General features: G+C 56.9%; 1 protein-coding gene across 7 annotated transcripts in view; it reads left to right on the plus strand.

Annotated features, from left to right (window-relative positions):
- The window catches only part of DOCK1 (dedicator of cytokinesis 1), a 331,039-nt gene that overhangs the window by 254,303 nt on the left and 48,946 nt on the right, over positions 1-27,790 (plus strand). For 5 of the 7 annotated variants that reach the window (XM_080641474.1, XM_080641473.1, XM_080641477.1 and 2 more), the window contains 3 exons: positions 24,271-24,349; positions 24,924-25,024; positions 26,287-26,345. In XM_080641474.1, the coding sequence (XP_080497600.1) occupies positions 24,271-24,349; positions 24,924-25,024; positions 26,287-26,345 (239 nt within the window). Of the gene's footprint in view, positions 1-18,278; positions 18,385-19,174; positions 19,257-24,270; positions 24,350-24,923; positions 25,025-26,286; positions 26,346-27,790 lie in introns of those variants that run through there. The other 2 variants (XM_080641478.1, XM_080641479.1) reach the window with 2 other exon arrangements.

Genomic DNA, 27,790 nt, shown 5'->3' on the forward strand with positions numbered 1-27,790 from the left:
TTCCATCCTATCTCTTAAAGATAAGGACTTTCTAACACAGGGGTGGGCAAACTTTTTGACTCGAGGGCCACCATGCGTTCTTAAACTGGACCGGAGGGCCGGAACAAAAGCATGGATGGAGTGTTTGTGTGAACTAATATACATTCAAAGTAAAGGAGCGGAGGGGAGAGCAAGAGAACCCTCCGCTCTTTCGGCTCCGTGGGCCGGATAGAACAGCCGAACGGGCCGGATCCGGCCCGCGGGCCGTAGTTTGCCCACGGCTGTTACACCGCCAGCGTGTGCCACCAGCCCTTAGAAACCTTGTCCTACAGGTATTTCTAGACGTCGGTGCAATCAGTACCTGGACAAGGCACAGATGCTGCATTTAGTGTTTATGTGTAGCCAGTTCCTTGTAATCTTTGGTTCCACCGTCCACTTGTGTTAACCTCACCACGTGTGGATCGCAGACATGGCGGTGCGTGGCCTACGGGAGTGTGTGCACTTCCTGTGTTTGCGGGTTGGGTCCCCATGGGGTGAACAGGGGCCTCTGTCGGCTGCGTCTGCTGTAAGCTGATGAGTCTACGGATTCCATGACGGTAACTTCGGTTGCTCGGTTGGTTGATGTTGGACAAGAATGGCTCCCACGTGGTCCAGTGTTCTTTCTATTGCATCCCACCCACGGGAAGCACACCGGGTCCGTCTGTCCGTCTTCGAATGCTGAGGTTGGTAGGGTTTTCACACGTTGTCCGCACTTACCCGTGAACTCCAACGTAATCAAAATATCGTCGCTTCTCACCTAAGGGTCCTATCTGCCGCGGGCAGTCATTGACTAGGTCCGTGATTTCCGTTGGGGTTGCAGACTTGAATTCTGATTCTGTGGTTCTGTCCGCATGCATTAGCTAGTGTACTTGCTTCCATGCAGTAGGGAGTTTTCTCACAACACGCTTGGTGAGCCTGGAGAGCGGTTCTCACAGCGAAGGGATAAATGCTCGCCTCCCTCGCTTCCCTGTTTTCCAAGTCCTGAGTGGGTGCCCTGGCATCCTGCCAGGATGACCAGTGTGGTGCTTCTTCACTATTATTATCATCACTCATCCTGCGTCTTCATCTGTCGTCATCGTTATTGTTTTTGTGGCTGAACTTGTCCCATCTTGGGCCCGTTGGACTCTGTCACCTGTACTCCTGGTCACACAGCCCACGTCGTCGTGGGTAACGGTTTGATGTCCCCGGTTGGTCTAGTCCCGTGGTCGGCAAACCGCGGCTCGCGAGCCACGTGCGGCTCTTTGGCCCCTTGAGTGTGGCTCTTCCACAAAATACCACGGCCTGGGCGAATCTACTTTGAAGAAGTGGTGTTAGAAGAAGTTTAAGTTTAAAAAATTTGGCTCTCAAAAGCAATTTCAATCATTGTACTGTTGGTATTGGGCTCTGTTGACTGATGAGTTTGCCGACCACTGGTCTAGTCCATTTCCTGCTCTAGACCTGGAATTAACCAGTGAACTGGAGTTGCCTTCGGTGGGCATTGTCTTTGGAGATCACGTGCTGGGCAGTAATGGTGCTCATTGCAAGCGAGTTAGTCACGTTTCCTAGCCCTGTGGTGGGCAGAGCTGGGAAATACATTTTCAGAAGAAAAGGCAACAACACGAATCCATATCGGTCTTTCCAATTCCCGTTTAGGGTTATGGAATTTTCACTTATTTCCGTTTTTCATTTGTAAGTGAGCATTTCCTCGTAGTCTCTCCAACGTATCCTGTTGCCAGTAATGCATTTTTGCCAGTCTGCCCGTGAGAAATGGGTCTCCGCGCAGCTCTGTGTGCCCAGGTGCGTGGTGTCTCGTTCATTTGTGGCTACACTGCTCGGCTCAGCTCGTGTCTTTCTTGTGACTGCTTCTCTCTCCTTCCCTTTCTCTCTTTTCCCCGGAGTTCAGTTACTTGTGTGTTAGCCCTTCTATCAGATGACCCATGTCTCTTGAATTTGTCTTTTCTGGAATGTGTATTTTCCATCATCCATTTTATGTCTGTATTTTAGTGTAGATATTTTCTTCTACAATATATTCAAGTTCCGTTTTGTGTGTTTTTTCTTCTGTCGTGTAACCTGGTCCAGGCGTCCTCAAACTACAGCCCACGGGCCACATGCGGCCCGCCGAGGACATTGATCCGGCCCGCCGGGTGCCTGTCCTGCTTAGCAGCTGACTCGTCCTGGGCCCGCAGTGCGCGTAGGAATTTGTTCATTGTTTTTTTTTTAAACTATAGTCCGGCCCTCCAACGGGCTGAGGGACAGTGAACTGGCCCCCTGTTTAAAAAGTTTGAGGACCCCTGTGGTAAACCATGACTGGGTTCTTAATTTCTTATGGAGTTTCCACTTGGTGATTTTTGCTCATGGGAATTCCTTTAATACCTTTGATGGCCCGATTCTATCATCTTTTGGGGAGAAGGGAGGTCTTGGTCGGCGATTACGTCTTGTTTCTTGTATGTCTTGCATGGATTTTATTACAGTGAATGCCAGAGATCATGGGTTAAAAAAAAAAAAAAAAAAGGAGTTAATGGAGGATGAGAATTATGTCAACTTACTCCCGTGAGGGTTTACTCTTTCTCGTCATTTCGTATGTTACTGCAATGTGCCTGTTCATACAGTGCGGCCACGCTCCTTGCCCGTGATATTCCGAGTGGGGACGAAGGTAGTTTCGAGTGGGAAACAATGTTGAGTTGCATTTCTTGAACTTTTTATTTTGAGACAATTACGGGTTTCCGGGCAGCCGTAGGAAATCATACGGAGAGACCCCGCGTCCCTTTTACCCGGTGTCCTCCCGTGGTGACGTCCTGCATGCTGTATCACAGACACGAAGCGATGTTGCTCCGTCGGATGTGACACAGATTTCCCTGGTTTCATGCACTCGTCCCTTGTGTGAACCGTGTGTATCTAGCTCTGTGCAATCTTGTCGTAAGTGTAGAGTCGCATAGCCAACAGCACAAGCAGGATGCAGACAGCTTCACCACAGGGCCCCTGGGGTCCCTTCTGCCGCCACAGCGGCTCACCCCCTCCTCCTCCGCCGCCCTCAGCCCTGGCCGGTGCTCATCTCTTCCCACTCGGTAATGCCTTCATTTAGGGCGTGCTGAGGACATGGAATCCTGTAATACGCAACCTTCCCAGGGCGGCTGTTTCCACTCAGCTTCATTTCCTTGAGAGGCATTCAAGATACTGCATGTATTGAAGGGTTTGTTTTTTTTTTGCCTTTCATTGCTGAGTGCTGTTCCATAGCGTGGAGGTGGCGCACTGCTCTAACCACTGGAGGGCACGGCCTGTGCCGGTGGGGCTGTGGAGAGTAAAGCTGCTCCAGCCGCTCGCGCACATAGCCGTCAGGGGCTTGGGCAGGTGCCCGAGAGGGCGTTTGCTGAGCCATGTGCCAATCGCAGGTTTAGATTTGTAAGAGCCGGAGGCAGGGCGATACGTTGCTGGCGCCGTGGAGGTGCCTCTGGTGGCTGAGCCTTGGCGTCCCCTCCCGCTGCGCCATGGATCCGTCTAGAACCCGAGGCCGCGGGGTTAGGTCGAGGTAGAGAAGATGGGACGCATCCCCTCCTCCTCTCTGAGGGGCTCTGAGCCTGATCTGTGCTCCGGTTCGCTCTGCTGGCCTCTGAGCAGAAGTGTGGCTGCTAATACAGGCGATTGAGGTCAGCAAAGGTGTCCCCCACCCCCCCACACACACATATACACATATACACACACGCACACATACACACACATATATACACACATACACACACACATACACACATATACACACACATACACACACATATACACACACATACACACACATATATACATACACACATATAGACACACATAGACACATATACACACATACACACATACACACACATATACACATAGACACACATACACACACATATACACACACACATATACACACACATGCACACACACAGAATCCACTGTCACGGGGCGCTGTGTGGGAAGCTGCGGCCCCTGCACGGACATGTGGCTCCGGGACACAGTGGAGGGGACAGTGGGGGCAGTTTGGTTTCTAACCGGTTCCTTTGCTCCGAACCTTTGCGGGGACCCGGACGGTGGGCAGGAGCGCAGCTCGCCCGCAGGTGCAGCTTTCCCGGGTCTGAGCTGCGGGAGGCCTGTGAGCGTTGTCAGGCACCGCGGGAAGGAGGCCTTTCAGAGCGAGTTGTCATGACAGCGCACAGTGGGACAGCCCCTGCAGTGACCGTGCGGGTCCGGGTCACCAGGAAGGCTGCGTCGTTCTCTGCATCTCCAGCTCCTGAAGCACCACTGTGGGCAAATTTGTTTTACCAAACTGACGCTTGATTACCTCTGGTGTTTAAGTGTGCCATGAAAAGCCAAAACACTGTTCTCTGTTGTTGGAGGTTTTTGTTTGTTTTTACAAATGGAAATTGGAAGCCAATCTCCTTTAAAAAACGTTTTCATTGAATTTTGAGAGAAAGGAAGGGAGAGGGAGAGGGAGATGGAAACGGCGATGAGAGAGAGACACCCATCAGCTGCCTCCTGCACAGCCCCTACCGGGGGTCAAGCCGGCAACTGAGGCACATACTGTGACTGGGAACCGAGCCGTGACCTCTCGGTGCAGGAGACATGCTCAATCGACTGAGCCACACGGGCTGGGCAGCACTGCCCACCATTGAAAAAACGGCTCAGACCCTTCCTTCTCAAACCGCAGGCAGCGAAGCCTTGATCGCGCCACCGTGATCGCCTCGAGGCGATTGCAGAGCGGGAGGGAGGTTGGGCTTACGTAGAGATTCAACAAGGACCGGAGGGGCTTTATGCCCACAGAGCAGGTCGGGGAGGGGGGTCAGGGATGGAAGTTACTAACAGGAGGCATCCAGGGGCCAACCTAACAGGATGCTGGCTGAAGGCAGGCCAAGGGCCTAGGCCTCGAAGGGGGGGATAGAGGAACTTGAAAGCACATTGAGGGTGGCGATTCCCTCCGCACGGATTCCGCGGGGTCCTCGCTAAAACTGGGCTGTGAAGAGCCAGCTGGGGCTGGGGGTGGGGGCCGACGTCGAGGCTGAGTCGGGAAGACGGCTCCCGGGAGTATGGCTAACATTTGGTCAAGGACAGAGCCCTCGTCCGCACTGGAGTTAGTCTCCTTCCTCAGCAGTGACTGACATGTGGGCAGGGTGCTGGGGTTAAAACAAAATTTAGTGTAGGAAGAGAGAGAGGGTATCACATCATCATGTCATCACAGTGCATCCACAGGGCCATGCACAACGCAGTGTGGGCTACGGAGAGCCAGTCATAACGTCACACACCTGAGCTATGTATAACCTTGTATACCAGCCGGACCTCATTAAAGAAAAACACACAGTGCGGACTACAAATAATAATCAACGCGTAATATGCTAATGAGACCGGAAGGCCAAACAGTGGAACGACCATCCGGACGACCTTTCAGATGACCATCCGGACGGCCACCCGGGACCATGCTATGACACCCACTGGCGCCAGGCCACCGGCTGGCGGGGCTATCAATTGGGGGGCTCCACGATTACCCCAAAGAGGGAGGCCCAGGCCAAGGACCTGCAGGCAATGGTGGGTGGGTGGGGCCTCCCTCTGCGAGGGCAGCCCAGGTCCCAGGTGTGGGAGGGAAGCCGGTGCCGGCAGCCGGAGGAAGGAAGGCCTACTCCTGCACCAATTTCATGCATCGGGCCTCTAGTTTTTATATAAAAGCATCTTTCATACTTTTCCCTTTTTTGCTTTTTTCTTAAACGTGGGGCTTAGCCAGGGGTGGGCAAACTTTTTGACTCGAGGGCCACAATGGGTTCTTAAACTGGACCGGAGGGCCGGAACAAAAGCATGGATGGAGTGTTTGTGTGAACTAATATAAATTCAAAGTAAAGGAGCAGAGGGGAGAGCAAGAGAACCGGATAGAACAGCCGGATCCGGCCCGCGGGCCGTAGTTTGCCCACGGCTGGGCTAATGCCGTGTTTTGAATGTGGGTCTACTGATTAACCTCCATGACGTACAGCCATTGAGTTGCATCTGAGATTTTATTTAACGTGGAGGTAGGAGGCGTTCACGTGTGCTGTCTCGCCAGGCTCCTCACGCATGCCTGGTCTTACAGGCTGTTGACTCTCCTTACCTTTCCAATCTCCACAGCATTCAATTCGCTTTTCTAAAAATGGCTCTTCCTTGTGGGCACTCATCACGCACTGCTCCGTATTGTATCTCATTACCCAGCTGACCTTGGGGCCGTGCGCTCCAGGGCGTGGCTCAGAAACACCCCGATGCCCAGAACGGGGCCTGTGGCCGCTGTGGTAAGGGTGCCCCGGACCCCAGCAGCCTGGCACCAGGCTCTGTAGGACGTGGGCGAACCCGGGAACTGATTGCCCTGGAAAGGACCTGAGAGGTTCCTCCTGGACTTGAGTGCCCCTCTCATGCCTCGCCCGGTGCCGAGTCTGGAGGGGAACCCTGATATGTGGGCTGGTCCCGGCCCGCGGGCACGCGAGTTGGAAGGCAGGATGGCCGTCTGGGCATAAGAAGGAGGCATGCCCTCGGGGAGATAAGACAAGGAGCCTGCGCCCTGACTGGGAATTGAACTGTGACCTCCTGGTTTGTAGGTTCACACTCAACCGCTGAGCCACGCGGGCTGGGCGGGACTCCTTGTGAGCCGGAGGAGGTCCACGGGGGAGTGGGCGAGTCCACGTGAACGTTCCGATGGCCAGGGCGCTGTCCCGGGTGGCCCCCGAGGGTGGGTGTGAGACTGTCCCTCGATCCCATCCTATTGACTTCCTGGAAATGCAGCAACCCGCTGGACCTTCCGCCTGGCCGGCCGTGTGAGCCTGCGTTTCCCTGTTAACTCCATGAGTACCGCTGGTGCTGGTGGGACAGGGTGTGTGTGCCAGGCAGCTGGCGCGCACCTCTCCCACGGGCCGGCCCTGCGCCCTGTTCCTCACTCCCAGCCGAGGTGCCCGGATGCTGGGCCTCCCTGTTCATCTCAGTCTGGGGTGATCCACCGCGTCCCCCAATCACGCAGCTCCCCCAGGGCTTCTCCGACCCTTTCCCGGGCTCGCTGGCGCCAGCCTCAGGGTGGACTTCCTTAGTTTCATTGTTTATGTTTTTTAATCAAGGAGACGGCTCACAACATTAAGAACTCCCCTTCACGTCTCATGTGCCAGGTCAGGGGAATCCCTCGCTCTGCACGCTTTGTCAAGGCCCCGGCGAGCATGAACACTGAGACCTGGACCTTACGATCGTCTCGGAGTGGGAGCTTGTGGCCGGCCGCATCCCACACCCACCTGCCCCGCCTCCCTCGCGGAAGACGCACATCACGCCGGGAAGTGGGGACACAGGTCTCACGCTCCCCTCCTTGCTCAGGGCCACGTTAAGCCGGGTGGCGAGGAGAGAGCTCAGCTCTGTCGCGCGTTCCTATCGATGCGTCGATAAGCGACACCTTCTCTGGCTGTTTATCCGGTGGCGAGTTGATAACCCATTTATATTCCTTAAACTGTGTATTTTGTAAGTGCCGTCCAAGCGAGGAATTAATTTGTAACAGAGGCAGAGGATGCACAAACCGTTCCCATAAACACCGTCTCCAAATTGCTTTGCTCCCAGCTATGGAGGCTGCCGTAAGGGAGATTTCTCATATTGGATTTCCAAGCCACAGGAGTGGCCACGGAGCAGGCAAGGGACAGCGGCGATTAAAGGCTATTTAATGCCTCAGTTGTCATGAAGTAGGAGGAGATAAACTCGGCAGCCGCAGAGCCCCTGGCCACAGTTATCTCCTGTTATCTCCTGTCAGACGCAGGGCGAGAGGGAAGGGACAGGACGGCCAGCGCCCAGGGCGAGCACTCAGCTGGAGCGGGTGCGACACCGGCCGGCTCGGGATGCTACGCTCGGGGTCAGCCTGGCCCCACGCCTCTTCAGTGGGGTGTTCTCCTTTGGACCACAGCTCCCAGGCCGGGGGGGGCCGGGCACTCCCCAGTGCTCACCAAGCGCACACGAGGGTCCCGGAGCGCTTAGTAAAACGCAGATTCGATTCCCGTCCAGAGCCAGGAAGGAGCCTGGAACCAGCATTCAAGGCCGTTCTCCTAGGGCCGGTTCTACTCATCCTTTCTAGAGACTCGCCCCCCCCATACCCCCCCTCCCCGCCACCACTGACTCAGTGACCTCGGCACCCGCCCACCTGGCACCCCGCCCTCTCACCCACCCTCCCCTGAGCAGGGGTGTCTGTGTCTCTTGAGCGAGGCCCATTTCTTGCACCATGTGCCGCGCCAGCACGGCCAAGGGTGACCTGAGTGGGGGTGGTGAGGGATGGAGAAAAGACAGACAAGAGAATGAAGCTGGGTCTCAGTGGGACGCTGTCCTCTCTGATGGAGAGGCAGCGACAGCGCCACGGACTACCAGCCGTGTCTTTATTTCATAGCAGATGCCACGAGGCAAAGGAAGGGCGTGGTCAAGATGTTTACACCATTCTCGTGGGTTTCGATCCTCCTCAGTCACATGCACCTGAACTCTATCAAGCCCACATCACTCAGGCACGTGGGGCCACGTGTTCAAACCACAGGTTCAAGCTCACAACCACAGCTGTTGGCTATCATGGTGCTGGGAAGACTCTGCCCTCCACGCTGGGACTTGCACGTGGCCAGGAGAGCACTGTGCTTTCCCATGAGTCCGAGGCTTGAACCTGTCCGAACATTGTAGCCGCTCTCCACAGCACCAGCCTTCGCGACGAGAATGGTGCCCTGCCTCGCCGTGGTGGGTCCGGGAGTCACTGAAGCTCCTTGAGTTCTCGCTTCTTTGCAGCTTCCCTCAGCCCGAGTCGCCTCGTCCTCTCCAGGGGCCCGGCTCCCGGTTGAATCTTTCTGTCCCGGTGGCCGGACCTGGCCCCGTGAACTCTCTGATCTGGGGATGGTCTGCGGGTTGGCAGCCTCGGATGATCTCCTTTCACCTCTGCCCAGTGCCCCTGGCACCCACGGCACAGAGGCGGTCCCAGTTTCGCAGCATGAAAAAGGGTCCCTGAACCTGCTGTCCACGCAGCAGGGACGGCTGTTTGGCGCAGCACCGAAGCCCTTCCTGTGTCGTGGCCTGCCGACGGCTTTCGTTGGCTTCAGTTAAAATTTTGTTTTAAATGTTAATGGCGGTAAGATTCCCATAACATAAACTTTAACCCTGGAGACTTTCAGTGGCAGTTCAGCAGGGCTAAGCCATCCCCACGGGTCGGCCAGAACGTTGTCCTCCCACAGAACAGCAATTCTGCACCCGTCACACTCACTCTCCATGCCACCCTCGCACGCCTGCCCGCTCCTGGCAGCCAGCACCTGCTTCCTGTCCCTAGAGTTGGGCGGCTCCAGATAACCTGGTGTAAGTGGAATCCCACAGTGTTTGTCTTTTTGGGATCGGTTTGTTGTGCTGAGCAACAGGCCAGTCACCAAAAGGTTCATCCATGAAGCAGCCTGTGTACCCGTGCCTTCTGGAGGCTGAGTCATACTCCACTGTATGGATAGACCACGCTGGTTCCACCGTTCCCCTGTGGGTGCGAGCCTGCATGTGATCTGGGGGTGTATGTGTGTGCGCAACTGACCTGGGTGTGTGTATGCATGCGCAGCTGACTTGGGGGTGTGTGTGTGTGTGTGTGTGTGTGCATCTGACCTGGGTGTGTGTGTGTGTGCATCTCATCTGGGTGTGTGTGTGTGTGTGTGTGTGTGTGCGCGCGCGCATCTCATCTGGGGGTGTGTGTGTGCATCTGACCTGGGTGTATGTGTGTGTGTGTGCATCTCATCTGGGGGTGTGTGTGTGTGTGTGCGCGCATCTGACCTGGGTGTGTGTGTGTGTGCATCTCATCTGGGAGGGTGTGTGCGCATCTGACCTGGGTGTGTATGTGTGTGTGCATCTGACCTGGGTGTGTATGTGTGTGTGTGCATCTGACCTGGGTGTGTATGTGTGCATCTCATCTGGGTATGTGTGTGTGCATCTCATCTGGGGGTGTGTGTGTGCATCTCATCTGGGGGTGTGTGTGCGCATCTGACCTGGGTGTGTGTGTGTGTGCATCTCATCGGGGGGGCGGGTGTGCACATCTGACCTGGGTGTGTGTGTGTGTGCGCGCATCTGACCTGGGTGTGTATGTGTGTGTACACATCTGACCTGGGTGTGTGTTTGTGCATCTCATCTGGGGGTGTGTGTGCATCTGACCTGGGTGTGTGTGTGTGTGTGTGTGTGTGTGTGTATGCATCTCATCTGGGGGTGTGTGTGTGTGTGCATCTCATCTGGGGGTGTATGTACACATCTGACCTGGGTGTGTGTGTGTGCATCTCATCTGGGGGTGTGTGTGCATCTGACCTGGGTGTGTGTGTGTGCATCTCATCTGGGGGTGTGTGTGTGTGTGATTCTGCATAGCAGCTCTCGCTGATGTACACAGTTGGTTTGTCCTGGCAGAGGTTTTATGTGGAACCAGTTTCACGTGGTGGTTTTGGGCTTGGCGCTGTCGGAGGGCTCACCATGACCACGGATACTGACACGGGAAACGCGTCCCTCCCTGGGGAGCGTCTTGCACGCACCTGTTCTCACACTTGGGCTGATGAGCCTGCTCGTGACAGGAACTCCTCAGGGGCTGGGCTATGGGAATGTCGTCTATTTTTAGCGCAACCTGAAAGCAAGAGAGGACGGGCCCTAGACACGCTCTCCATGGCGAGGAATGTTTAGAATGGGGGGTGGGCGGAGGGGATTGTGTGTGCGCGTGCGTACGCGTGATTAGGTATGATTGGATAGATTATTTCCCCAACTACACGCTGAAGAAAGGAGAAGGGAATAGCAAAGGCCAAAGACCTGGACAGGAACGAGGAGCGGGTCCTTGAGGAGGGTCTGGACCAGCCGTGGGTCAGCTGCACCTGCTGGCGGCTGAGATGAGCATCGGTTTGCTGTGGGGAAAAGTCCAAACCCTTTAGCAGCTGCCCTTCGCCACGGGTGTTGCTCGTGAGCTATTCCGAGCCCCTCTAGCCCCAGAGCGGCTGCCGCACTGAGTAATTCTGAATGTCGTCAGTGTGCAGCCCGGCGAAGCCACGTGTACTCCGTCTCCGCGGTCAGGTTCTGTTGAAAACCGGGAGTCAGGACGTGACGAAAGCCCTTTCCCTCTGACGGAGAGGGGCCAGCTGAGCCCCAGCAGCACTCGGGGGGCGGGAGGGCTGGTGTCAGGGTCTCCCCAGGTCCCTCTGGGAAGGGGCTGTGGGGAGGAGCCTGGCCTGTGTCCTGGAAAGTCCATCTCTGTGAGGCCTGGCCCGGCTCACGTGGCTGGGGCTGGCACGGCGGCCTGTCGGCCCCAGCACTCCTGGGCACCGCCGCTCGGGAGGGCGGGCGGTGTGGAAAGCGTGTGCTGTGCCCGTGCTCTGAGCCGTGGGGATTCAGAGACGGAGGAGCTGGGCTCTGCTTCCCGGGCGCCTCCCCTTCCGATGGGCGGAGAGCGGCCATGATCACGGCAGCGTGGCCAGTGCCCGCGGAGGAGAAGTGAGTGCCCGTTCCCACCAGCGGGGGCTGGGCCCGGTGCCTCCTGCCTGAGGGTTGGCTGGGCCAGCGCTCCCTTCCTTGTGCCCAGGGCTTATCCAGGGGGCACCGTGGGAGGCCGTGCCCTCCTCCGTGAGAGAGGATGGGATCTGGTGCCACGGGGTGTTGTCAAGGAAACAGTTAACACCAAATGTCCAGACGGGTACCTCACGGGCAGCCTGTCCCGTGGGCGGTTAAAACTAAACAAGAAGAAAAATAAATAAATAAATAAACAAACAAGAAAGATTCCAATGGGGAATGAGCCTATATGGGCTGCGTCATGCACTCCAACCCCCAATTCGGGTTGAAGCCCTAATCTCCAGGACCTCATAATACCACGGTATTTGGAGGTAAGGCCTTCACACCAATAGTTAAAGTTAAGCTGAGATTATTAGGGTCAACCCTAGTCCTATATGACTGGTCCCCCTTTTATTAAAAATATGTTTTTATTTCAGAGAGAGGAGGGGAGAGCTAGAGAGAGAGAGAGAGAGAGAGAGAGAGAGAGAGAGAGAAACATCAATGATGAGAGAGAAACATGGATTGGCTGCCTCCTGCACGCCCCCTACTGGGGATCGAGCCTGCAACTCGGGAATCCAACCGTGACCTCCTGGTTCATAGGTGAACGCTCAACCACTGAGCCACGCAAGCTGAGCATGACTGGTCCCCTTTGAAGAAGAGGAGAAAGTCCACGTGGAGACACTGGGAGGAGGCGGCCGTCTACAGCCAAGGAGACAGGCCTTGGGAGAAACCCACCTGCCCACACCGTGGTCTCCGCTGTCTGGCCTCTAGACCCGGGAGGGACACGTGTCTGTGGTGTGAGCCCCCGTCTGTGGAGCTCTGTGGCCGCCGAGCCAACCTGCACCGGCCCGTTCCCTGCAGCGGCCCTGCGGGCTGCCTCGGACGCCGCAGCCGTTGAATGTCCGGTGTCCTCTCAACCAGCTGGCACAGGCGTTGGGGCCTGACTCCTGAGAGTTTGGGGACAAGGAGCCTGAGGGGCTCTGTGTGTCCCGTGGTGACAGAATACTGGTTAGAATGTGGGAGGGAATGTCGATTTTGTTTTTTTTCTAGAAATGAGAAACCGTGTTAAGGCTAAGTGAGGAGCAGCGGAGTGTGCTGTGTGGCTCATCTCGGACACTTGGACTCATTTGGATGGAGTGTTAAGAGCCAGAGGCTCTCCGGCCTTCCTCTCTCTTTTTCCCGTGGGGAAGTGCCGTGTCCGGGTTTACTGTTTCAGACGCTGGGTGAGCTGGGCGAAGATGTATGGCGTCTCCCTCCTCCTCAGGGCGGTACTGACAGGACAGCTGGGTGTGGGCCCAGGAGCCGGCATCGCCTGCAAGGGCCCAGGTACAAAGGCGGCCAGCCTGGGGCCCGAGACAGTGGCCCCACGTTCCCCTGGCCACTGCCCCTCTGCCCGCCCCCCGCCCCCCTCCCCAGGGGGGTCGGATGGACTTGGAAATGACCCCCCTCACCACGAACAAGGACCCTCACCCTGAGGCCTTGGGAAGGGTCAGCGTGGAACATAGCAACGCCCTTCAGTACTCAGTGTCTCACCCAAAACCGTGCTCCCTGGGCCGCCATGGGCTAAAACGAGCGGCTGCCTCCGTGTCCACGCGGCACCGTTTTCCTGGGTTAACACCCCCCGCCCCCGGTTCCACAGACCTTAGTAAAGCTATTTTGAGACTTTGCTGACAGCTTCTCTGAGCCCACACTCTGGATTTCAGCCGCTTCAGTCCTAGCTGTGTGACCTCATTAGATGTGTATTTTTGTAGGAGCTTGTGGGTCGGGCGCACTGGCATGCGCTGTCTTATTCAAGCATCTCAAGCGGAAACAGCCGCCCCCTCCGTGCCCCCTCCCCGCCCTCTCTGCATGCCCTCTTTGCGTGCCCTCTTCCTGCCCCCTCCATGCCCATTTCCGTGCCCCCTCCCTGCCCTCTTTGCATGCCCCCAAGGTGCCCACTCTGTGCCCCCTCCCCGCCCTCTCTGCGTGCCCCCTCCCCGCCCTCTCTGTGTGCCCCCATGGTGACCCCTCTGTGCCCCCTCCCCACCCTCTCTGCGTGCCCCCATGGTGCCCCCTCTGTGCCCCCTCCTCACCGTCTCTGCGTGCCCCCAAGGTGCCCCCTCTGTGCCCCCTCCCCGCCCTCTCTGCGTGCCTCCAAGGTGCCCCCTCTGTGCCCCCTCCCCACCCTCTCCGCGTGCCCCCAAGGTGCCCCCTCCATGCCCCCTCCGTGCCCTCTTTGCGTGCCCCCATGGTGCCCCCTCCCCGCCTTCTCTGCATGCCCCCAAGGTGCCCCCTCTGTGCCCCTCTGTGCCCCCTCCCTCCCCTCTGCGTGCCTGACTCTGCACCAGGAGAGACAGACTCAGTCCTCTGAACCTTTTCCACAAAAGCTCTGAACGATGAGCCTCTAAAACCTGGGGGAGTAGGGATCCTCTGGTTTGTCAACGTCTCGGAGGTTTTTCTCCCTCCACCTGCCTGCCATGTGCCTACAGGTGCCGCTCAGGGGGCCACCCAGACCCGGTGTCTCCTCCTTAAGCCGCACTGCTGCTCTGCACCCCCAAAATGACCTGTGACTCCAGAACTGACCGTGAGATGGCGTGAGCACAAGGTGCCTGGAGTCAGGGCCCCGGGGTCCAGGCCGGGTTCGTTGGCTGGTCACAGGGGGACGGTGACTCACTGAACCCGATCGCACCGCGGCCTCCGGAGGGCAGTGGGACCCATGGCGAGGCTTGGCGCCGCCTCCTGGGCGCGGTCAGTGGGGATAAGGGAGCTGGCAGGCTTAGAAAAGCTGGCACGAAATCTTCCCAACTGCTGGGCATGCCCGTGTGCTCCGGCCCTGACCCTCGAGGTATTTGAACAACCGCAGCCAGCGAGCCATGAGGTTCTCAGCCGTCACCGCCTGTGGAGTCTGTGCTGTCCCAGCGCCCGTGGGCCATGCGGCCGCGTGGCTGGAGGGCGGGGAAGGCGGTGGCCTTGAGGGCAGGCGGGTCTCTTGCGCAGCGAGCATGTCACGGGCACAGCGTGCTCAGCCGTTATTAACGATCCTTTCCCGCCTTGAGGCGGACGTGGGCATAAGGCCACAGCGGGAGTCCGGTTGGCCAAGTTCAACGGCGTCCAAATCGAAAATGATAGATGAGCTTCCACCGCATTTTCTCGGTAACGTTGGAACATGCCTTCGCCATGCACGGGCTTGTTGAGTGAAGGGTCACGCAGGGGCTACATGTGAGCCAGAGCAGATGGGGACCTGCCGTCAGAGAGCTGAGAGCCCACTGGGTGGGCAGGGGACTGGGCATCGCCCACCAACTACCAAGCCAGTGAGCGTAGAGCGATAGATGGGGTCCACGCACCACGTGCCAAGCTAGGGAGCCTGTTGGAGGGCCTAGAGCAGGGGTCCTCAAACTACGGCCCGTGGGCCACATGCGGCCCGCCGAGGACATTGATCCGGCCCGCCGGGTGCCGCTGCCTGTCCTGCTTAGCAGCCGACGCATCCCGGGCCCGCAGTGCGCCTAGGAATTTGTTCATAGTTGTTTTTTTTTAAACTATAGTCCGGCCCTCCAACGGTCTGAGGGACAGTGAACTGGCCCCCTGTTTAAAAAGTTTGAGGACCCCTGGCCTAGAGCGACGGGAAGGCTGGGAGCTGAAGGACGGGAAGGAGAGAACCCGCCGTGTCCAGGCAGGAAGCGGCCGCCCTCCTGGGAGTCGGGGGGGGGGGGGACAGCATGTGCAAAGGCCCTGCACGCGGGGAGCACTGCAGGAAGGCCAGCGGGCCTGGCACTGTGCTCATCCTCCAGGTTCATGCGCCACGGCCCCCAGGGCCCCCAGGCCACCTTGCATAAGCACATTCCCTTTTCCCCTCCCCTGCCCCGCCTCCGCGAGCGTGCAGCTCCCCACGCCTCGGCCTCCACGGGGCGCGTCGTCTCACTGTGTGCGGTGGTCTCACTGTGTGCGGTGCTGGGTTACGTCTGTGCCCGGCCCTGCTGTACCTGCTGGGGACTTCATGCCGAGTACGACGGATGTCTCCCAGTCCTCATGGAGTTTGCCTTCCACCTGGCGGGGCTCAGACAGTGACCCAGCAGGCGTATAACTCGAGTCTATAACGCCCGCGACGAATACGTGTTATGGAAAGGATGACAAGGGGCTAGACTGCAGGGGTGGGCAAACTTTTTGACTCGAGGGCCACCATGTGTTCTTAAACTGGACCGGAGGGCCGGAACAAAAGCATGGATGGAGTGTTTGTGTGAACTAATATAAATTCAAAGTAAAGGAGCGGAGGGGAGAGCAAGAGAACCAGATAGAACAACCAGATCCGGCCCGCGGGCCGTCGTTTGCCCACGGCTGGCTAGAGAATGCCCAGGAGGCTGTGCTGCTCCTGGGGGGCGGGCACGGGTGGCCCTTGGCCGGGGACTAGGGTGCCGGCGCAGCCCCGCCTCCCACCTGCCCCCTCCACCCGCCAGCACTGCGCCTCCCCGCGGATGTGCGAGGGGAAGAGGAGAAACCCGAGGACTCGAAAGGGAGGGAACCAGCAGTGATGACAGGGATCACGGCAGCGAGGAAACGGCCTCCACCCCCGACATGGGACACGCCGCCATAGCCCCGCCATAAGCTGGTTTTATTGTGTGGGAATAATTTCCGTAGCAGGAGAACTAATTGGATTGTGTAGCATAAAGAAAACGTATGTGGGACAATGGGGAAGAATAGAGGCAAAATGAATCCAATATATTTTAATCTCCGCAATACAGATTATGTTTTCAATTAAGGAGCTTAGCGTGCGAGTGTGCGGCTGGCGGGCGCCTCCCGGAGCACTTGCGCCCGTGTTTACGGGTAACCCGTCGCCCGTCATTAAGAAGGTCGGTGGTCGGGATCGGCGACCAGGCCCCCGTGATCACCCACTGTCTCTCCTTGATAGCAACGTCGGCGACCCGCCCCCTGGCCGCGTGCGGGTGGTAAAACTGGAGGAACGTGGACAGTGGGACGGTTGTGTTGGTGAATGTGATTTTCTAGACGGAACAAGGGAACCTGAATTCCTTCCCGTCCAGCCCACGCAAGGCCTGGCTCCCTAAAGCCTCCGTCAGGGGAGAGGTGGCCTTGGGATGGCTGCCGCCGGCCCCTCCGGATACGGAGCCCGGCACGGCCACGTGTCTGCGTGGCTTTGCTTTACTGATCGCATTTCGGGGCCGTGGGCTTCGGACCGGACAGACTTCGCCTTGCTCGGGGGTCTGCCGTCTGCGTGTCCGGCAGTGCAAACTGCTGCCTCGCCTCCTGGGCTCCGAGGTGCAGGGCCGACAGGACAGGGCCCTGGTCCATTCCTCCTGGATCTTCGCTCGTCTTCCATCAGCTCCTCAGGTGGCCCATTGTCATTCATCTCCTGCTGGCAGTGGACCCACCTCTGGGCTCATCCAGGAGTGAGTCAGGCAGCGCCTTCCGCATGGGGTGTGCTCCCGGCTCCTCCCGGCTCCTCCCGGCTTCCTCTCTCTCCCTCCCTCCCTGCAGCCCTCTCCTTGCAGCAGTCCCGGAGCCTGGCCTTGCGGGCTCTCACGTCCACTCCCACCTCCCCTCTGTAGCACAGACACGCGATTCGAAGAGCATGAGGGAAAGAAAGGGGTCATTTAAAAAAGGAGAGGAGAGGCGAGCCTGCCAGGGAGAGCAGCGGCAGATGTGGAGTGAGTTTAAAAACACAGATCTATTTTGAGCCCTTCCAGAAGGCTGGCGGGGAGGGCGGGGCGGCCGGCACGCAGGGCCAGGGCAGACAGAGAGCAGTTGCGTAAGGAGAACCGGACGGCCCGGGCTCCCTCCTGCGCGGCCACGTGGCCGGGAGCGCGTCAGGTTCGATAGCATCAGCTCGGACGCCCTGGGCCGGATGACGGATCCCGAATGAGGGCAGAGCTAGGGGAAGCGAGGGGGCTGCAGAGCAGAGAGCAGCCCGAGAAAGGGGTCGCGGGCAGACAGTGCGAGGCAGGTGCGCCGGGAGGGTGGTAGCCCACCCAGGGGGCGGGAAGCACCGGACAGCAAGCCCCTGCTGGTGAGATGTGAGGTGATCCATCCCCGCGAGGCTGTGAGCAGTGAACTCTCCACCTGATGTCCAGGTCATCATTGAGCTGCGTGAGGTCACAGCCGTGCGTGGAACATGCCAGGTGCCCAGGACATGCTTGTGGGCCAAGCAGCCAGAGCCAGGGCTGGTCCCGCGGGGAGGGGAGAGGGGAGCTCTGGTCACGCTGTCACTCTCAGGAGTCCTCGCCTTCAGCCGCGGTGGCTCACTGGCCACCAGTCCCGTTTGGGCGGAATCGGATACAGTGCGTCCAGCGGGCCTCTCCATGGAGCCGGAGTCAGACGGGTAGACCAGGGCCGGGGCTGTGGTCAGGAGACCCCACAGCAGGGAGGGCACGGTCCCCACCAGGGCGGCGCTCCCCCAGATTCTCTGTTTTTCTGGGGCCACCACAGGCCGAGCCTGCTTCCCCCAGGGCTGCCCGCACAGGGGCTCGGAGCGCTGTGGACTGCAGTCAGCAGTGTGATGGGTGCTGGCGCCTAGTGACCTGAAAACGAGGAGATCTGGGAAGCAGACGCCTCGGCGTCGGGATCAATGGCAGTTGAAGCTGTTGGCTTCCCGCTCCTTCCCGGCTGCAGTCTTCAGGGTCCCCCCTACTCACCCTGACAAAGAGCCACGTGGTCAAGTGAGGGCTGGGCCGGAGGCCGGCCACTGAGGGAAACCTCGCCTTGCCTCGCCTTCCTGTCCGGGGGGCCGTTCTTGGCACCCCTTTCCTCGCTTCGCCTAAGTACCTTCTCCTTCCCCGCAGCCCCTGGTGACGCGGAAGTCCCTTCCAGGAGATTGCCAGCACCTGTTCCTTGACGTGCGGTTCTGCAGGGATAGAGTTCGTCACTTTCAATCTGTTTCCTTTCTCCCCACCCGCTTGGGGCAGAACACCTTGTTAAAAGACGCGTTTTCCCCCAAAAGCAACTCCTGTTTTAATGCCAGAGGTATTTAAATGCCCTCGCAGTGAAATGTGCAATCTAATTATGGAACTTAACGTCACGTTTAGGGAAGGAATAAAACACGAGCAACAAACCGCTTCCCCACGTGGGAAATGGGGCTCTGAGCTCCGCCGACGTCCGAGGCCCCTCGCCGTCCCGGGTGTTGGCAGCAACGCCGAGTAGCAGAGATGCCAGGAGTGCCCAGGGCACCATCAGAATGGAGTCGCCTTAATGCCTGGCACTGCCAGGAGCTTCGATAGTTAAAGGGTCCAATTACCTTCCCCTCGCCAGTCCCCTCTGCAGTTAGCAGACGCGGATTTAGGACGGGTTCCCTCTGCACAGTCAGCCTTTACTGCTCTGCTCCGCTAGGCAGATTTGGGGGATGGTCTCCCACGTGGCATTCACGGTCTGTTTTGTGGGAGACAGCGGGGATGTGGGCCATGGGGCGGGGCTGGCGAGACCTCCTCTGTGCGTGTGTGGATGAAGGGTGTGTGCCCCCTGCAGGCAGAGCCCCCCACCACACCCAGCCTGACGCCTGAAGACGTGTGGGTGTGGGAGTCAGGGCGGATGTGTCCCCTTCCTGCCCACGTCCCCTAGCATTTTGTAAAGTGTCAGCAGAGATGATCGTGCTGAAAAGACTGTGTTGGGGGGCTTTACCTCTTCCCACCCTTTAATCTCCAAGTTAAAACCCCACACACACGAACAACCCTTCGGTCCACAGCTCAAGGCGCTGAGAGGCCCTGCTGTTTGCATTCCTTGGTTGAAAATACGAGGATCTCCATCACTTGAGCAACTTTCTGAAGGTCAGGGAGCTAAATGATTACCTGGACATCAGGTGGGTAGGTCGGTAAATTGATTGATTGATAGATAGATGATAGATAAAAGATAAGAGAATTGTGTGAGTATGTGTGTGTGAATGTGTGTGTGTAAGTGTGTGTGTGTGAGTGTGTGTGTGAGCGAGTGTGTGTGTGAGTGTAAGTGTGAGTGTGTGTGTGTGAGTATAAGTGTGAGTGTGAGTGTGTGTGTGCGAGTGTGTGTGTGAATGTGTGTGTGTGTGAGTGTGTGTGTGTGTGAGTATAAGTGTGAGTGTGTGTGAGAGTGTGTGTGTGAGCGAGTGTGTGTGTGTGTGAGCGAGTGTGTGTGTGAGCGAGTGTGTGTGTGTGAGCGAGTGTGTGTGTGTGAGTATAAGTGTGAGTGTGTATGAGTGTGTGTGAGCGAATGTGTGTGTGTGAGTGTGTGTGAGCGAGTATAAGTGTGAGTGTGTGTGTGAGTGTGTGTGTGTGAGTATGTGTGAGTGTGTGTGTGAGTGTGTGTGTAGACAACAATTAGATGCATATTTGACACCAGCGGGAATTACACGACAGCATTTTTTTCAGGGGGCAGCTCACTGTAGTTCAGTGTCACTTTGACCATGAGGGAGGCATTTATTCTCACCCCCTAAGCCTGTTGTTTAGAAATCGCTGATCCTCTGGCTGGGGTAAGACGTGAGTGGCTTGGCGCACGGAGCACAGAGCGATTGATCTTTTCCGCGAGTCCCTCACTCCGGCCGATACCAGCCGCATTGCTGTGTCCTGGTCCTGGCATCTACCACCCACCTGCCCCGTCTCCTGCAGCAGCGTGTTCTCCTGTTCTCGGAAATGTGCCAGCGTGCCGCGTGGCCTCCGTTCCTGTGCCCCGTGCCTCTGTGCAGTGGCGTGGGTGCGGAGAATGAAGAGAGCTCGATGCCACAGGGAGGATTCTCCCCACCAGCGCAGGCGTGGGCTGGGCCTGCTGCTTCTCTCTCGTTTGGCAGGTGGGAGGTCCTGGTCCCCGGATGCTGGAGGTGTTGGTGTGGCTATCGAGCAAAGGTTCCCTAGTCGGAACGTGTCAGGACACGCATGGTGCGAGGGCTCTTAGATGTTGGGGGTTTCTGATGGACAAAGACAAGGCTTCTGCCTGCAGGGAACTCACTGCAGAGGTGGATTGGAGAACGAGGGGACTAGCTCTGGGGGTGGGAGAGACTGGGGACAGTGCCCAGCCATAAATGGCAAGTGTTTCATGAGAAATTCGGTTAACAAGGACCTCAAAAGAGCAGAACCTCACAGTGGAAAACCTACTCGAAATGCAAGGACTCCAGGGAGAGCCAAAGGTACCGAATATTATAGCCTCTCTCAGCCCTCTGATATCAGGCCTGATCTTCTGGACCAGCTTATCTATCCTTCATCCATCCATCATCCACCCATCCATTCGTCCATCTATATATCCATCCATTCATCAATCCATCCATTCATCCATCTATCTACCCATCCATTTATCCATCTAGCCATCCATTCATCCATCCATCCATTTATCCATCTATCTACCCATCCATTTATCCATCCATCCATCCATTCATCTATCCCTCATCCATCCATTTATCCATCCATCCATCCACCCATCCATTCATCCATCCACCCATTTATTCATACATCCATCCACCCATCCATTTATCCATCTATCCGTCCATTCATCTATCCCTCATCCATCCATTTATACATCTATCTACCCATCCATTTATCCATTCATCCATCCACCCATCCATTCATCCATCCACCCATTTATTCATACATCCATCCACCCATCCATTTATCCATCTATCCGTCCATTCATCTATCCCTCATCCATCCATTTATACATCCATCCACCCATCCATTCATCCATCCACCCATTTATTCATCCATCCATCCATCCATCCATCCATTTATCCATCCATCCATCCATCCATCCATTTATCCATCCATTCATCCATCCACCCATTTATCCATCCATCCATCCATCCATCCATCCCTCATCCATCCATCCATCCATCCATCCATCTATCCCTCACCCATCCATCCATCTATCCCTCATCTGTCTGTCCATCTATCCATTCACCCATTTGTTAATTCCAATGACGAACGCCTAGAGAGAGCCCATGTGACCTGTCAGATGCTGACTTGGCCTGGCGGGCACGAGAGTGAGTCAGCAGACAGGACCATTTGGGAACAGTCCAGGGAGCTTCCCTGTCTTTGAACCCACCTCCAACCATGCTCAGCACAGACAGAGCCCAGCCACTCGCATCCCTCCCTCCCTCTCATTGGCTCCAGCACAAAGGGCTGCATCTTGAGCTGTGCTGAGCCTTCACCTTGAACAGCAAGGCATCCTGCTGTGGTCGTGCGGCTGAGCCTGTGACCGTTTTCCTATTTCCCTGTGACGGAAAGCAGAACGTACACAAAAGCTTCTAATGTGGTTTCCGGCTAACTTTCCCTAGTTTGACGTGAATTAGGACTAACTCACGAATGACAGCTACCGATGGAGATTCTTCCCAAGGAACCCCCTCGGAGGTTTCTCTTTGCCTGGTTAGGTTGCTGACCTAGCGTCGCGTGGCCTGGGGTGTTGCCGTGGTTGTGGTCCCTTCGAGTGGGAACCGATGGCGTGGCCTGGATGGCTCCGTGGAAGTGACGCGGAGCCGTGCTTGGAGCCCAGGCCTTGTCTCCACTTTGTCTGCTGTGTGGACTGCGGTTTTTATCGGCCCTTCCCTTTAGTGTCCTTCGTACACCTCCACTCTGTGTTAGCTGCTCTCCGTCCTGGCTCCTTAAAGCTTTTCTAGCCAATCTGGATTATGGGATCTCTCAGCACCGCTCCGGCGGTGTGGTCGGTCCGTTAGAAAGTGTCCGATCCGCCTTCACACTATTCCAGCACCACACAGTTTTTTAAAAGTCGCATGAGAACGATGGTTACTTATCTAGCTGAAATCATGCCAGGGCTCAATGAGAAGCAGCATCTCGCAGCCGCTGGAGTGCTGTCTTTGAGGAATAACCACCCTGTAATAATAATGCATGTTCCCGGTAAACGTGTCCCAGGCGCACAGGGCGGGCGAGGGGTCTTCCTTAGCCCTCACCAGGGCCCTCGGAGCTCGAGCGAGCCGCCACGCTCTACAACTGAAGGGAACACTCAGGACAAAAGAGTCGTTGTGGCCGGCAGCCTAGGGTTCTTGTGCCACTCTCGTACCGGCAGGAAGTGTCCCTCCCACTGTCACTGGGAGGGAATGGGGGGTTCTGAGCGCAGCGGCCAAGGGTCAGGTGGGGCGCTCCTCCTTGGCCACGGGTCCTGTACTCTGAGGGCCAAGCGGGCAGGGGAGACCCAGCCCGGCCCGGAAGGCCCCTAGGGTTGCAGGTGTCCCTCACGTCCTAAACTTGCCCGGATGGAGTCTAGGCGCCCTGGTCCTGTATCCATTCTTCAGGGAGCCCTAGCTGCCCTGTGTATCACTCTTCTCACTAAAGTATAAAATCAGCAGCAAGAGCTGGTTTTCGAACGTCACGGGCGTCCTGTCTTTGCAGAGTGGCCCCCCGGCCCATGGCCACTGCCCAGTCTGTGCTCTCCCTTAGTGAGCAGCCAGGGTCCCCGTGTCCCTCGATGAACGGTCACTCACAGCACGAATTCCCCCTCCTGGTTAGCGTTCCTGTCCCCAGAGGATTGCGTAACTCCCTCCAAGTTCTCTTCAGCAGCGGAGCTGGCAAACCCCACCCCAGGCCACCCGTCGCCCCTGCTTGGGTCCTGGGCCCACGGGGAGGTTTCTCACGGCAATGATGCTGCAAAGCCCTCCGAGCTGCACACGTCATGGGCGTGCGGCAGCCGGTCGTGCCGGGATGTGTGGATGGAGCCCCCGCGGAACACGGCCTTTCCCCCCGCTCCCCGGCTAGCTGGCCATGAGGGGCTCTGGGACGCCATTAAGTAACCTAGATTTCTCCTGCGCTCCCGGCTGCTTCCGAAGTAGAGGAAGTGCCATGAGCTTTATTATCTGGGCCCTCAAGCTCATTCCTCCTGCATCCCGACTGTGGGCAAAGAGAGGGGTCCTTTAAAAAGGTGTATCTGGAGGAAGCTTTGTGATCATCAACACTTTCAAGAGTAATAAACAAATCCAGCCGGGCCCATGTGGCTCAGTGGTTGAGCATGGACCCATGAACACGGAGGTCAGGGCTCGATTCCTGGTCAGGGCGCATGCCCAGGTTTCTGGCTCAATCCCCAGTGTGGGGCGTGCAAGGAGGCAGCCGGTCGATGATTCTCTTCATCATTCTACTCTCTCTCTCTCTCACCCTTCCTCTCTCTGAAAATCAATAAAAACATATTTAAAAAAATAAGATCTAAATGAACAAGCTAGTGAAGGGCTTGGTTCAGTCATTTTCGAGAGTTCAAATTGCATATTTCATCATAAACACCAAAGTGAGGGCGTGGAAGTAAGTGATATTTTGCTCTGGGTGCTTAAAATGGTACATCATCGGTAAATCAGTATTCCTGCGACAGTTCTTGTTAAAGCACTTTCAGCGCTATTAAAGGTTTTTAAAATTTTTTATTTAAACAAAAGTTAACAGTGGCCAAGATTAGCATTTGAATTACAGGACAAATGATACTGAAAGAAGACATACCGCCACGCCAGGGTGTAAAGCACTTTCAAAGCTTAACTTTACGAAGCCCGCCGAGCCAAGACCAGTGTAATATTTGACATGTAGACGCTGTGACTAGAGCAAAGGGTTTCATTTGCACCTTTTTAAAAGTGGGTTTTCCAGCGATGCTTTTCATATGTCACTTCCAGACACCATTATCTCCCTCCGATTCTTTCATCTTGCACGTGCTAATTTCCTCGAGTAAGGCTGCGCGTAATTGTCTGAGTTTTTCATGGGCAAAACCTCGCCGCTTTCCCCAGGACCTGGAGAGCTCGCCTCCCCGACGGGCCTTGGATTGGATCTAATTGAAATGCCAGACCCTCGGAGGGGCCAGAGCCGGAGTGTGTAATTATGTAATTTCCTCTTGATCTTTCAGAGTCTTCCTGCGAGCGATTAATCAGTATGCAGATATGCTGAACAAAAAATTCCTGGATCAAGCCAACTTCGAGCTGCAGGTGAGAGAAGAAAGGCAGGCGAACGTGACCTTGGTTGGGAAATCGTGTTACAACAAATTGCTCCTCTGAGCGCCATCTTTTCTTTCTAATCTGCACACTTAATTGGTCTTCCGTCTACGGTGTGGGAATGGTGGTTACAATGATTGAAAACTGTGCCTTCTGGGTATTTGCTCCATTTAACAACGAAGGGGATGGAGCCGTGGCAAAGAGAAAGTATTGGATCAGGGACATGTAGGGACCCAGCAGGGAGGCCATTCGGTCTCGGGGAGTGTGGCCAGGGTGTTCTCAGACCCTCCCACGGTGGTGGTCTGAGGCAGGCTAAGTGGCTTTGCACCGCTGAGCTCAGCGGGAGACGCAGGCACGGAGAGGAGAGAGATTTCCCCACGCACGCGGCAGAGCTGGCATTTGAGCAAGTGCGGTGGGCCTGTGCCCACAGCCGGAGCCACAGCCTGAGCGGCCGCTGGCAGCTGGGGAAGGCGCGCATGGTTTTAAACGTTCCCAAGGGCTGGGCAGACGAGATGCCCCGCGTGGCCGGCGCTGCTGAGCCACTAACACCTGTCCCCGTTTTTTTCAGCTCTGGAACAACTACTTCCACCTGGCGGTCGCCTTCCTCACGCAGGAGTCCCTGCAGCTGGAGAACTTCTCAAGCGCCAAGAGAGCCAAGATCCTGAACAAGTGAGTCCACCTGGGCAGGCTGGTGTCCCCAGGCCTTGCCAGCCCCACGCCACTCACTGCGTTGAGAGGTTCACAGGGGGTCTCGGCAGAGGCAGCGGCTTAGCCGTCCTCGGATTCTGTGAGTGTGGCCTCCCTGGGCCGCCCAAAAGCACGCCTTCCTGCCAAGCCCTGCGCCTTCAGAGGCTTGAGCCCAGGGAAACTCAGCACAGCCGGCCAGGGGTGGACTGTGGAGCGGGGCTGGAGGTTAATGTCCTCGAGGGACCAGCCTGTCCCTCTAGGGAGGGGCTGAGGCACCACGCTCAGATTCTCCATCAGGGACTGGTCTGTCTGCACGTGACGGGCAGGTGTGTCGGGCACTGAGGCCTCATTCTAAGGTGGCCGCGGCGGGCTGGGGTTTTGACTCCCCAGTGACTTCCGAGCCACGCGCAGTGGCCTGCACTCAGCGGGCCCTGTCCGTCAGCCGACAGGAGGGGGCCGAGCAGCTGGGAAACCGTAAGGCGGTAGCTAATTCCACCAGTTATTATGTTTAATGCGATCAGCCTTTTCCTCGGGCAATAAAGGGAAAAGGTAACTTGCTCACCAGCTCCTAAAGGCGCATCTTCTGAAGCATAGGGTTCTGTTTACTCCGGAAACGTACACCCCTCCCCCCGCCCACTGGGAGGAACATGAGCGTTTGTTTTCCTGGTAAACAAAAAACTTGGGGGAATATCTGTTGAGAGTAGGAGGTGCTCAGCCCTCCCTTGCCCTGCCCTTGATAAAGAAGAGGGGGAGCACTGGAGGAGGCCCCCCTGTTCTGAGTGTAGACTCCAGGGCTCACTGCTCTCGGCGCGTGTGCGTACTGTGGGCAGGGCGTGGGAGGTCACTGGGGTCTGCAGGGCCTGATGCTAACGCCAGGCATGGAAAACAGCCCCCACCCCCATCCTCCTGCTTGGGCCAAGGAGCTGAGCTCTCTCACCTGCCCTTGGAGAGTGAGGACAGTGACATTCTCTCATTACTCTCCACCACCTCCCCCAAGTCCCCCGGGGTGTGGCGGGAGATGATGTGGGGCGGGGCGGGGGGGGGGGGTAGTGTGTGGTGATGAGTAAGTGTGGTTCCCAGCTCCTTCCCCCTCCTTCCATCCCCTTTGGTGGCAAAGGAAGGTGCGCCTTCTTCTCTTGATGCGACTCAGTGATGGAAGACTGGGTCGCGCTTAAAAATAACCCAGGTCTGATTTTCACACGCCCCGTAGAGTGACTGGCGCTTTTCCCGCTCCTGCCTTTCAGGTATGGAGACATGAGGAGGCAGATCGGCTTCGAGATCAGGGACATGTGGTACAATCTCGGTGAGTAACCGCGGTCTCCGGCCCTCGGTGGGACCGTCTCCCGTGCGAGGTGGGGGGCGGCATTGGCCCTGTTCGTCAGCGCTGGGGCATCTGAAAATGCCATGGCTTCTGCTCCTTGGAGAGAAATTGCTGTTCTTTGCCAGAACTCTTTTCAGGAAGTGAGAGCTAGGAGACCAAGGGAATGAAAGGAGAGGCATCTGGCGGGCGGGACAGATAGAAGCGTCTGGAAAGCACTCCCGTGTCAGGCGCCCACAGCTCAGCCCTGGGCATCACGAACACTCCCTCCCTTTCTCACGCATCCGACCACGTAGCTCATCCTGCTGTTACACGTGCCATCACGCCGGATTCCGTGTCATCTACTCTGCCTTCACGAGGGTCTAGTCCAGCCGTGGGCAAACTACGGCCCGCGGGCCGGATCCGGCTGTTCTATCCGGTTCTCTTGCTCTCCCCTCCGCTCCTTTACTTTGAATTTATATTAGTTCACACAAACACTCCATCCATGCTTTTGTTCCGGCCCTCCGGTCCAGTTGAAGAACCCATTGTGGCCCTCGAGTCAAAAAGTTTGCCCACCCCTGGTCTAGTCTCCACTCAAAACCCGACCCCGGTTTTAAGTTCCTGCCCCCAGGTGGTGGTAGCTCAGCATCCCCGTGCCATCCGAGCGATAGGGACATGCGTGTTGAAGGCAAGGAATCGATGCAGGCGTGCCTCACTGTTCACCTCCCTCTCGGTAGTGCCTTGGCCACCTTTGTAAGTTGGGGTACGTTGTGATCCCGTTGCCTTTGGTCTCCGATGTCTTCTCATTTCCCTTTGGAGTTCTTCTTTGGCCTGTTGGTTGCGGAGAGTATGTTTTATCGGTGTTTTTTTATGTATGTTTTTTACGTTGATAGTATTACAGACGCCCCCCATTGGCCCCCCTTTGCCTTTGTCTTCCCAGCCCCTACCAGCCCCCACTTTGCTCACCCTGAGGGCCCTTCCTTCCGGAAGGTTAAATCCTCGGAAAGCACTGACCACGGAGCTCAGCACCGGCTCCAGCCAGCTTCCCGTGTTCAGGGGCAGGGGTGTCATCCAAGGTGAGGCGCCGTGCCCTGGAACGTGTGTCTCCACCCCGGCGTCCACAGCCACTTGTCCCCGCCTGCGTCCCTCCAGCCGGGAGCGTCAAATCCGCCGTGACCAGCAGAGCGCTCCGTGACACTCAAGTTGTGGTTGATGAACCACTCGCTGTCACTATCCACTCTTTTCTGAAACATTGGCTCTGACAGTTTTGGGCAAAATACAGGAAAAGTGTCACCGGAGAAACTGGGGATAATCGCATTTTTAAGAGAAGGGTTCGCAGCTGTTACACGCCTCTCAGAAGCACGGAGCGTCTGGGCAGTGACGAGAATCCCCTGGGTCTGGCCTTAGCCTCGATGTTAATTATTCAGTCAAGTTCAACATCAGAAGTGTAT

The sequence above is a fragment of the Plecotus auritus genome, assembly GCF_963455305.1.
Source record: "Plecotus auritus genome assembly, chromosome: 9".
Lineage (NCBI taxonomy): Eukaryota > Metazoa > Chordata > Mammalia > Chiroptera > Vespertilionidae > Plecotus > Plecotus auritus.